At 46.6% G+C, this 11696-nt stretch overlaps 1 protein-coding gene and 1 long non-coding RNA gene across 3 annotated transcripts; both read left to right on the top strand.

Moving 5' to 3' along the window:
* Nucleotides 1-307: 307 nt before the first annotated feature.
* On the top strand, nucleotides 308-1282 carry LOC121439788. Of its 2 annotated transcripts, none has more exons than XR_005973294.1 (4): nucleotides 308-376; nucleotides 461-532; nucleotides 887-947; nucleotides 1145-1282. It is a non-coding gene; the product is annotated as an uncharacterized LOC121439788 (long non-coding RNA). The 2 variants fall into 2 exon arrangements; XR_005973293.1 differs by having other exon boundaries at nucleotides 890-947.
* Nucleotides 1283-1790: 508 nt separating this feature from the next.
* On the top strand, nucleotides 1791-3191 carry LOC121439849 (zinc finger CCHC domain-containing protein 12-like). The gene has a single exon (XM_041640461.1). It carries the CDS (start codon nucleotides 1791-1793, stop codon nucleotides 3189-3191), a length of 1401 nt encoding a protein of 466 aa, XP_041496395.1.
* Nucleotides 3192-11696: the final 8505 nt, after the last annotated feature.

The raw sequence follows: 11696 nt of genomic DNA on the forward strand, positions 1-11696 counted from the left end.
ACCTGATTTGGGTTCTACCTTGTCGTACATACACATCTGGCCTCAAGACACAATACTGAGCCAAGGGAGAAAGGAAGAGGCAGAAGGCAAGGGTGGAGGGAGTCACAAACTCTGGGTACAAAGCAAATTGGCTCTCTAAACTAGCCCGGCAGCGCTGGCTGCAGAGGCCTGTTGCGTCTTTTCCCCCTTCTTCTCCCCCGCTACCCCCCCTCTAGCCTCCCCCCCCAGCCCGACCCTTGGGCTAGGGACCGCCCCCACATTCCACTGATTGGCTCTCTTGGCCCGCTCGTCACACTCTTTTGTGTGTTGGTAGGCAGCTGATAAAAGCGCTGCAGTGGACCTGGGAACTGCGCAGCTTGAATTCGGTTACCTCTGGGTAGGTGGCTGGGTGAAGCAGCTCTTTCTGGTAGCTTCGGGTCGCTTAGCGGCTCTGGAAGCACCAGCCCTTTTTCTCCTGCAGGGTAACCCGACTGAAAGGCGGATTCCGTAGCTGAAGGCGTTGCAACAGCTGCTGGCCAGAGGCAGATCGCAGGTAAAACAAAAAACAAAAAAACAAAAACGGGGTGGGGGGAGGGACGCGAGTCCTTGGTAGGGGGTTGGGAGAAAGGGGGGAGGGGAAGCCCGCGGGTCCTAGGTGGCTCCTGCCTTGGAGAATCAGCAATTGCGAAGCGGAGGAAGGAGCATTTGCATGGCCTGAGTGCTTTGGAAGACACCTGGAAGATGACACTTGGTAGGATTTGCCTGACTGGGGAAGGGGTTGAGGGAAGAGGCCACCTGGAAGATGAGGGAGAAGGAATTATGTTTGCCTCGAACCCCCTATGCATCTCCTCTAATTTCCCTGGGCACTGTGGGGGTGGGTGTGTCCAATTCATGTTCCCTTTCTCAGTAGCAGCTCATCAAAGCGGAAATCTGAACTTGAATTCGGTGCAGCTGATTGTTAGAGCTGGGTAGGCTAATGGTGTCTTGCGGTGCAATGCGTGTCTGGGGGGGTTATCGTTTTAGATTGTATTTAGAAGGTTCGAGAGGGAATTTTCTGCCTGGTGACAGCAGAAGGGGGCGGGAGAAGAGGGAGGGGGAGGGTGCATCAAGATGACGATGACGATGGAGTCCGTTTCTGACACTTCCCTTCTCTGATGTGGCGCAGTCTTGAAGTCCTGAGCTCCAGGATCTGTGAGGCCCTGTGGACCGAGATCTACCCTACCCTGGAGGCCAGCTTTCTCCTGGAAGGACACAGGTTGCAGAGGCTGGAAATACAGGCTCACTCCAGCGTCCTAGCTAGTATGTAAGCATCTGAGAAATCACGGGGTGGAGGGTGGGGGTAATGGTCTGGGAGCTTTGAGGGGGGCAGTGTGGTTAAGATCAGAGATCCTGAGATCTCCTTTTAACCCCTGTGAATTTGCTTTATTTTGAGAGCCCGACCTCAGTTCCACACAGTGTTAAATCTACAGTCGAAGCAACAGTTGCCCTCCCTCTCCCAGGACTGGCAGGAGGGTATGGATGTCGTGACTGTAAAAAGCACTCCGTTAGTACAGAAAGATCAGCTAGCTCCAGGGGGCTCCAGGGGGCTCCAATTGGTCTCCTCCCCAGTATTTTAAGGACAGTGGAGAGATATATGGGCTATTGAGGTGCGATAATTACAACTCTAGCCTGTTCCTTTATTAATCCCCCTCTCGCTTTATTTCTTGCAGCCCCTACTGAGATTCGAGACTGCCGCGTGACTGAAGAAAAAGCGATTTTTCTAAAACTTCCTGTGCATCACATATTAAGATATCCTAAAGCCTTTGTCAGCCATGACTAGCCTCCTTTCACGTTTGGCTAACAGCCGGGGGCAGAACCCACCCCTGCCCCCCTGGGCTCATACCATGATGAGGTCCCTGGGCAGGAGTCTCGGTCCCCTAATGGCCAGCATGGCAGAGAGAAACATGAGGATGTTCTCTGGGAGGGTAGAGCTAACTCAGGGGGAAGAAACCTTTGAAAACTGGCTGAGCCAAGTCACTGGGGTCCTGCCTGATTGGCATATGTCTGAGCAGGAAAAGGTCAGGCGCCTAATGAAAACCCTTAGGGGCCCTGCCCGGGAGGTCATGCGTTTGCTCCATGCTTCCAATCCCGGCCTGAATGTGGCAGAATTTTTGCGGGTAATGAAACTGGTCTTTGGAGAGTCTGAGAGCAGTGTGATAGCCCATGGTAAATTTTTTAATATGGTTCAATCAGGTGAAGAGAAAACATCCCTGTATATGATCCATTTGGAGTCGCAGTTGCAGAATGCTATCCAGGCAGGGGTCTTTGCTGAGGAGGAGGCAAACAAGGCACGCCTGCACCAGCTCCTGGTAGGGGCTGATCTCAGTAGAGACCTTCGACACAGGCTTAAGGGGCTTCTCAGGATGTATGCACATGATCCAGAGAGCCTTCCTGATTTCCTGGAGGTGATCAGGATGATAAGGGAGGAGGAGGATTGGGAGGACACTTATATTAAACAGAAGCGGCCCAGAAGAGCTGAGCCAGTGTTGGAGAGGGCACCCAGTCCAGTGACATTTCAGCCCCCCCCACCAATAATGATCAACAATACTGACGGCGATGTGATAGAGATAGATGACTCTCCGGATGATTCAGATGACGATGTGATCTTGGTGGAGCCTGAGGACCCACCACTGCCATACGCAAGTGCCGCCCCCGTTGCAGGCAGGGCTGTTCCCGAGGACCAAGTGGTGGTCATTGAGTCCCCCCCCATTTCTGAGATTCAGTCTCCTTCCACCAGCAGTGGTTCTGGGCGTCCGAACAATAGTTTGGGGGAGGTGCGTAGAACCAGGAAGCGGAGACACGCAGTTCACTGCCCCGTTTGTGGCGAGGAGGGCCACTCTGAAGAAGCCTGTGAGGCCGCAAGGGCCCCCCCCCCCCCCCCCCCCCCCCCCCGTCTTATGAGTTTGTCGCCGTGCAGGACGTGCCCCAACCTGAGGAACCGAGGGCAAGAGAGGCTATTTTTGGACCCTTTTTCTTCTGTGAGCCACAGTAAGATGCTCTCCTCCAGCCTCGAATTAACCCTTACCTGTATTCAGAGTTCAATGACGGAGAAGTTGGGGGGACAGACTTGTAAATGCATGAAGAAATCCACAAAGTGGCTTTCTTTTGCGGGTAGAGAAAGGGTCTTCAACACCAGGACAGTAGAGAGAAATGGTCTGATCTTTTGCGGGTAGAGAAAGGGTCTTCAACACCAGGACAGTAGAGAGAAATGGCCTGATCCATCTGTGGCCCTGTTCCCTTTCCCCACTGCCTGAATCTACTTTCTGTGTGCACCCATCCCCTTGGTGAACTTATTCTCTTTGTGAAAGTGCTATTGTTCTCTGTTCAATCTTCAAGTAAGAAAAAAAGCTATTTAACAAAGTAAAAATTATCCAGAACTCTCTACACTGTGTACCAATTATCAGCCCTTTGGTGACTATCCTGCTAAATACTTCTCTGTACCTATGTTCCTAGATAGGAATGTGTATAGACAAAAGTGATCGAATAGAAGTGTTGTTCTATATGCTGTATTTTTTCACCAAAATGTATGTTGTGGCCTTCTGTGTCAATAAATATACACAATGTGTCAGCATCTACTTTAATGTCTCTGCGGAATTATTTTAGGAAGTCAAGGAAAAGAGGGAAATATAGTGAGAAGGTATATAGGGGCAGAATTATAGTCTGAAGTGTTCTGTTTTTAATAAGCTTTTAACTTGCAGATGAGAAAAAAAGCCAGGCCTGGTGGCCTAGCTCTGTAGTGGCAGCTATCTGGGAGCCGGAGGCAGGCCGATCCTGAGTTCAAGGTCTCCTTGAGCAATAGAGTGAGCTCAAAGTCAGACTGGTAAAGTCACTTAGAGCTGTCTTAAAATTAAAAGAAAAGAATTGGGGCTGTAACTCAATGACAGAGCACTTGGTGAGACATCATAAAGATACAGGCTTAATCCCCAACACACACACACACACACACACACACACACACACACACACACACACGTGCACACACACATACACGAAGAAAGAAAACTAAATACAGAGGACTGGACTGTTTAGCAAGCATAAAGCTCCAGGCTCAATACCCACCACACACACACACACACACACACACACGAACGCACGCACGCACACGAAGAAAGAAAAAGAAATACAGAACACTGTTTAGCATGCATAAAGCTCTAGGTTTAATTCCCACCACACACAGACACATACATAGACACACAAAGATAAACAAACAAACCATCAAATAAATGCAGAGCACTTGTTTAACAAGCATACAGCTCTAGGCTCAATACCAGCGCGCGCGCGCGCGCGCGCGCGCGCGCGCGCGTGTGTGTGTGTGTGTGTGTGTGCACTCACACAAAGAAAGAAAAAGAAATAGGCTAAATAAATCTTTTAAAGCAAAGGATCCCTTTGCCACAGCTGACCAAGTTCCCTGGCCTGTGGAGCCAAAGGACGGCCTATACTGACTGACAAGTCTCCACTGCTTTCTTCTCGAATACTCCAGAGATGGATGCAGGAGGAGAAGTCCAGTGCTGAGGGAGGATGCTAACGTGGGAGTTGCAGTGATTCAGATCCTGCTGAGGTCCGGAAGGGCATTTCTCCCTGTGGGTGGCATCTTTGAATTTCTATTGCTGGCATCCTGCTCTCTTCTGCGGGCTGGTACTACCCCCTGCTTCCTCCCTGATTGGGGGGGGTAGGGGGGAAAGAGAGCATTTGATCTTAGCTTAGCATCAGCAGGGTCTGCCTTTGTCAGTGGTCCAATCCTTATCCTGTGAACTATAGGACATAGGAGCTCAAGAACCCCAAACCCCAATTCAGCGTAAGATCACTTTCAATCCTGTTCATTCATACAGAGGCAAAGGTCAAAGGTCAGCAATCTCCTTGTCAGGGCAAGGCAGTATGGAGAGAGTGAAATGGATTCATGCATTTGAGTCCCTGAGAGTTTCTCATGTAGGAAATACGGGTCCCACAGAACTGAGAGAATAAGAGTATGCACAGTGCTTTATGAGCCAGGGGACAGGAAAGGAGGGTTAGGAAGACTCACATGGAGATTGGTAGGGACAGAAATCTTGGTAGGAATAGCAGACATGGGGGTTCATTTAAAAATCTGGTCCTCGCTGAACCAAGATTGGCCCAGATTTGTCTTTGAGGCAGGAATCAGGCATGCCATTTTGCTAGCATTTGATGGTCCACTTAGAAGTGGCAAGAGGTCCTGGGCTGAGACCTGGAGGATGCAACAGGCATCAAGAGCTGCCTACAAGAGGTTTTGTTCAGAATCTGACTTTTTCTAGAATGGCCACCTCACCACCTCCTAGTTTCTCACCCTTGCTCCATTTCATGACCCCACGATCTGTCCTTACAATCACTACTGTCCTGTAGCCTGCAGCCATGTTCCCCAGCATTCATTTCAAAAAACAAACAAACAAACAAACAAACAAACAAAATCCTTGAGCCTCAGACACTCTGGCTCGCTACTGCTTCTGATCCTTTGGTTTAGAAGTCAGTTTTGAACAAAGATCCAAGAGGGCCAGCCTTTGCCTCCCTCCAAAGCACACATGAAATCCTGGAAGCCACTATACTCTTCAGAGCCAGAGAGGTGACTTCCTGTGCTCCTAGGAGGAAGTTGCCCCTTAAGCCACTGGAGCTTCCAATGGCCTCCAGTTTGCATAAGTTTGAACTCATTTTTTACCTGCCCCTCTGGACACTTGCTGTATTACTTCCCTCAATGATGTGCCAAGACACTCGATCAAAGGAACTTGCGGAATACTTTATCTTGGCTCACAGTGTGGCAGTGCAGTCCACCGCAGTGGAGAAGGCATGGCAGCAGGAGCCCCAGGCACTCGGTCCGCTGCACCTGCAGTCAGGAAGCAGAGAGAGAGAGAGAGAGGTGATGACTGTTGCTCCTCTGATTTTTTTAATTTGGGACTTTAGCCCATGGGATGGATGGTGCTGCCCACCAGCAGGATGGGTCTTCCCTCTGCAGCTGAACTTTTCTGGAAACCCAATCAGAGGCATAACTAGATGTGTGTTTCCATGGTGATTCTAAATCCAGTCAGGTTGACAATGGAGACTAAGCATGACATAGTCCCTTGCTGAATACCTACCTGTCCCCAATGTCTAGCACAGTTACCCAAATAGTTCTATGTTGCAGATCAACTTTGTTCAACTCCGCTCTTGAAATACTTGTTGAATGATTGGTCCAAAGGCATAGCTTATGCTGCTAGCATTGTTTTTGGGCCCCAGGAAGGGTAAAAACACAGAAAAGGAAAAGAAACAAGCCCTGGATATTCATGACCCTCCTCACTGCAGCTAGAGCAGTGCTTTAAAAAAAAATCCACTCTGGGCTGAGTGGTGATGGCAAACGCAGGAGCAGGCAGGTCTCTGTGAGTTCGAGGCCAGCCTGGTCTACAGAGCACAGCCCAGGACAGGCACCAAAGCTACAAAGAGAAACCCTGCCTTGAAAAACTGAAAAAAAAGAAATCTGTTCTGCGATTCTTTGTCCTTTCTCATGCACTCCCCAGGCTCTGTTGTGCACATTGCTTAATTTTTTCATTTTGCTAACCTGAAACTCCTTCCTTCTTCCTTCCTTCCTCCCTCCTTCCTTCCTCTCTCTCTGTCTTTCTCTTTTCATTTTATGATACACCATCCTTTCCTTTATGTAAGAAAAATCCACTTTTCTTGGCTTGGATAATCGAATACTCAAATAAGACCACCGAGATCACTAAACAAAGGTGACTAGGGAGGGCGTTTGAACTATAATTCCCTTCCTTTCAAGCTATGGGCTTCTTCTTTCTCTTCTGCCTCTACCCTTACCAGTCAGTACAGGCTGAAAATCGTTTTTTTTCTTGTCAGAAGCACCGGGCCTCTAAGTGGCCTTTTATATGGTCTCGCTCCTTCCCGGAATCTTTTCCCTTGGTTTCCATGGCACCCTTCTTTCATGGCTCCCTCCCCTCTGGCTTTCTGGGTGCTCTCTTCTCTGTTCCTTTTGCTTTTTTTTCTCTTCTTGACCTTTACATAATTGCAGTAAAAATTGAATCACCATGACCACTGGAAATTTTAAGAGTTGTTTGCCATGGCAAAACAATTTCAAGTCCTTTAACTACACCCACTCAGTGCCAATCTCATACCAATTTTATAAAATAATCAAGCCTATGATCTCATTTCTTTAATGACAAAACAGAAGGAACATCATAGAAACTCACCTGGAACTGTGAGGCTTGCAAGTTGGGAAACTTGGGAGTCGAATGAGCCTTTCTAGGCCACTGGAAAACACAGGTATTTACATTATAGTTCCTAACAGTAGCGAAATTTACAGTTATGAAGTCGCAATGGAAATAGTTTTAGGGTTGGGGTCACCTCAGCATGAGGGACTGCACTTCACAGCTTCAGGAAGGTTGAGAACCTCGGCTCTAGGGTGGCTGACTCCAAAGCCTGGACCCTTTCCCTGACTCGTGGGCCCGCAGCATGCTGGCATGTGGTGTGTCTTTTTACATACAAGGAAACGTACGTCTGTAAGGCTTGCTGTTGGCACATGTGCTTTGACCATGAGATTAACACAGGGTTAACCCATGGCAGGCTCTAGAAAAAAGACACCTGCTGGGTTTGAATACATTACTTAATCTGCTATGGAAAGAAGGACATAAGAAATGAAAAGCTGCCCCTGTTAACCACTCTGTGCTTGCTTACTGTTCATTTGAAGGTGTAATTGTCCGGCTCCTCAAGCTCCACTGAGCCTGGCTCCTAACAGTCCTGATAGTCTGCTCAGGAATGCCTGGGGTTTGCTGAGCATGGTAGGAGAATAAGATGGTATTGATTGACTGCCACAGTGGATTCCTGGGCCAAACCAACACTGCCCCCACTCCATGCATGACAGGAGGTGTGTTTTGTGCTTCCGTGGGTGAATTCTCCTGTTCTTGCATGTTAAAGGCTTCCCGCGTCTTTTTAGACTGCTCAAAGCCATTGAAGCCGTTACCCTCAGCAGTGTGTGATGGGGGCAGGGGTGGGAGAACTGATATTAGAGTGACCCAGAACTTCCCCAGTACATGGCAGGAAGGAGGCATGGCTGGGGTCTGATGGGTCCTTACTAACCAGCTAAGTATGTGTTGCCACAACCAGGGATCCCAGGGACAGGCTAAGACAGTGCAGAATCCTAGCTAGCTAGGGCTAAAAGATTTTGAAGGTATACACGGCCTGATGAAGTGCAAAGACTCCTTCTCTTGTAGGCCTTAACCAAGGAAAAATCAAGGAGTAGAAGAGAGTAGTAAAGCAGTCGTCGGCACACTGTGAGAGTTGTTTTAATTTATAAACATCCACCTGGGAATGGTGGTGTCCTCGTAGGTTACATTTTATACTAGGTGTTTATAGTATGCCATTGTCCCCCTCCTCTTTTTGATTTTTCTTTTTCTTTTTGATTTTTCAAGGCAGGGTTTTCCTGTGTAACTTTTGGAGCCTGTTTTGTAACTTGCTCTGTAGACCAGACTGGCCTTGAACTCATAGAGATCCACCTGCCTCTGTGTTGCAGGAGGCTACTAGTTCATTTCCTGATCGCCCTGACTTGAAACAATAACACCGAAGCTATATTATTCAAATCACTGCTTGGCCAATCACTTAAGCTTATTGCCAGCTAGCTCTTATATCTTAAATTAACCCATATCTATTACTTTATATTTTACCACTAGGTTCGTGGCATACAGGCAAGGTTCCGGCTGGCATCTCGTGTCTTTCCCCTCTGGTGGCTACATGGCTTTTCCCTGACTCTGCCTACTATCTGTATATATAACTTTTCCAGCCTGGCTATATTCTGTTAAGTCATTGACCGAAAGCAGATTCTTTATTCATTATCCAATAAAAGCAACACATATACAGGAGAACTTCCCACACCACCTTTGCTTCCTGAGTGCTGGGATTAAAGGTGTGCACCACTACTGCCTGGTTATTGTTCTTCTTTCCTGTTTTGTTGAAAACTTCAGTAGAACAAATTAATTTTACCTTGCGTGCCATCAAAAGGGGCAGGACTCAGCCCTTGCTCAGAGCTAGCTGTAAGGAGTGAACTAGCCAGGCAATGCTGGAGAGCTCCCCCTGGTGGTGAGAATGGGGAAGCGCTAGTAGGCTGACTAACCCTGCAACTACCCAGGCCCAGAACCAGGATTACCAGTTGGCCCACCCCAACTATCATCTGCTGGAGCACAGGAAGGGGCTGACAGCAGGATATCACAGAGCAGGCCCAGTGAGGGCCCCAGCATCAATAGTGTAGCAGAAACCAGAGGCCTCGAACCAGGCCAATGACTCTTTGCCATGAACACTTACAGGTAAAAAGAAATATATGGACAAAAGGGTTTTCTGCCTGACTCACTGTGTCACACTGCAGCTTCCATGATGAGATTTTTCCTTTTTTTCCCTCTTAAATTTTATTTTATTTTTGGAGGTTGCGAGGGCAGAGGGCAGATGCAAACGAAGGGGGAAGTGAATACAAGATACATGATGTGAAAGACACAAAGAAGAAATAAAAAGAAAATTTGAAAGGGGGCTGGGTGTGACAGAGGATGCAGGTCTATGTCTTGGGCCTCATCCTGAAAGGATATATGGATTGCCTCCTGCAGCAGTTCATCTCTGACCAGGGCTGACAGTTTCTTGGCTGTCAACTATGGCTCCCACCACTATGACTCCCACAACTGCGCCCTTAGGTAGCTACTCTGTTTGGAGCTCTACTTTATAGTCAAGGACATCAAGGTATGGAAGGTCACACAACCAGTATAGGCTATAGCTGAAACTGAGCTTCAGATCCGCCTCTCTGGAGTCCAAAGTCATCACAGGGTTGGAGAGATGGTTCTGTGATTAAGAGCAGTGGATGCTCTTCCAGGGAACCCAGATTGATTCCCAGCACCTACATGACGGCTCACAGACACCTATGACTCCAAATTTAGGGGATCTGATGGCCTCTTCTCATCCCCAAGGTTTCCAGGTACATATAAAGTTAACAGATGTACTTACAGGCAAGATGTCCATACATATTTTCAAAAGAATCATCGTGGATGTTTCTTCTAGGTCAATGAGCTCAAAACTGTAATATTATTTGGTCATATTATCACTGTGCTATTTTTTACATATCCAGTCAGTCAGTAGCATGTTCCCAGTCTCATTTCTGTCATTAAACAAGACAGAAAACAAGTGATCTGTTTAAGAAAGTCCCTTATTGGAATCTGAAAACATCTTTATCTCATATTCATTCCTAAATGTGATTTCTGGGAATAGATACTCTCTCTCTCTCTCTCTATCTCTCTCTCTCTCTCTTTCTCTTTCTGTCTCTCTCTCCCTCCCTCCCTCCCTCCATTGGTTAGACTTGATGGGCACTGGCATATTCTTGCTGACCGACCAATTAAGGAATGCAACAATGGTTAAAATAGAAAAACCTCTAGATCCAGCAACTTAAGTTTCTAAAATTGGTGCAGATAAACTACTTGAGCAATATAAACAATTTATGAAAACAGACATCTACCCACAATTTTATGTGTGTATGTGTTTATGTCTCAAGTGTGTATCTGTGAAAGTGTGTTTGTGTTGATGAGTTTGTATGCATGTCAACCAAATATAACCTTGGCCCTTTTCCTCAAGTAACATCCGTCTTGTTTTGGGGACAGAATCTATTACTTGAGTGGAGTGCATCAGTAGGTGACTTTGGCTGTCTAGTGAGTCCTAGGAATCTGTCTGTCTTACCTCTTCAACACTAGAATTACAAGGATGATGTACTTCAGTCAGCTTTTACATAGGTTCTGAGAACCCAAACTCAGAGGTTCATGCATGCATGACAAGTACTTTAACAACTAAGTTATGTTCCCAGCTACCAGCCTTGCTTTTTTACTGGTAGCAATGAAAAGCTGGAATTGACTTAAAATTCCATGGGTATTTTCTCAATGGAATGATCTAAATCCAAGAAAATATAATAAACAGTAGACTGCTTAGCATAATTCATTTTGAAACTAAATAAATGATGCCTAGGGCTGGAGATATAGCTCAGTTGATGGAGCACTTGGCTAAAATGCATACAGCCCTGGATCCACTGTTCTCAGCATCATATAAACTGGGCACAGTGGCACACACCTGTAATCTCAGTGCTCAGGAGGCAGCAGGATCAGAAGCCCAGGTCATTCTCAGCTACCTAGCAAGTTTGAGGCCAATCTGGTATACACAAGATATTGTGGGGAAAACGTAAGGAGATGGAGAGATGGCTCAATAGTTGAGAGCAGTTGCTGCTCTTTCAGAGGACCTAGGTTTGGGTCCCAGCACATACATCAGGCATCTAGTTCCAGAGAACCTCTTTGTCCTCTCTGAGCACCTGCAGACACATGGGACACGTTACAGATAAGAAGGAACACACATATACAGAAATACTTTTTTCAAAAGTGATGAATAAATTTTTTCTTCTCTGCTAGGGTATTTTGTGAAACCTCTATTTAGTAAATAAAGTTAACCTCTATTTAGTAAATATAATTATTTATTAAATAAGATTAGTTATTACATAAGCAGTAGTTTGAAAGGTCGCAAAGCTAGAAAATATTATATAATAATATTTAAATAGTCAGAAAAGTATGCAGAAATAGAAAAAACAAGCTGTAGGTAAATGTTATATACTTTAACACATTTCTTTTAACATGTATTTCTAACTTTATGAGTGCAGATACATGTATAACTTGCTTTGCTGAGAT

Source organism: Microtus oregoni, unplaced genomic scaffold (assembly GCF_018167655.1).
Source record: "Microtus oregoni isolate MIOR12 unplaced genomic scaffold, Mior012 000063F_ref0000156, whole genome shotgun sequence".
NCBI lineage: Eukaryota > Metazoa > Chordata > Mammalia > Rodentia > Cricetidae > Microtus > Microtus oregoni.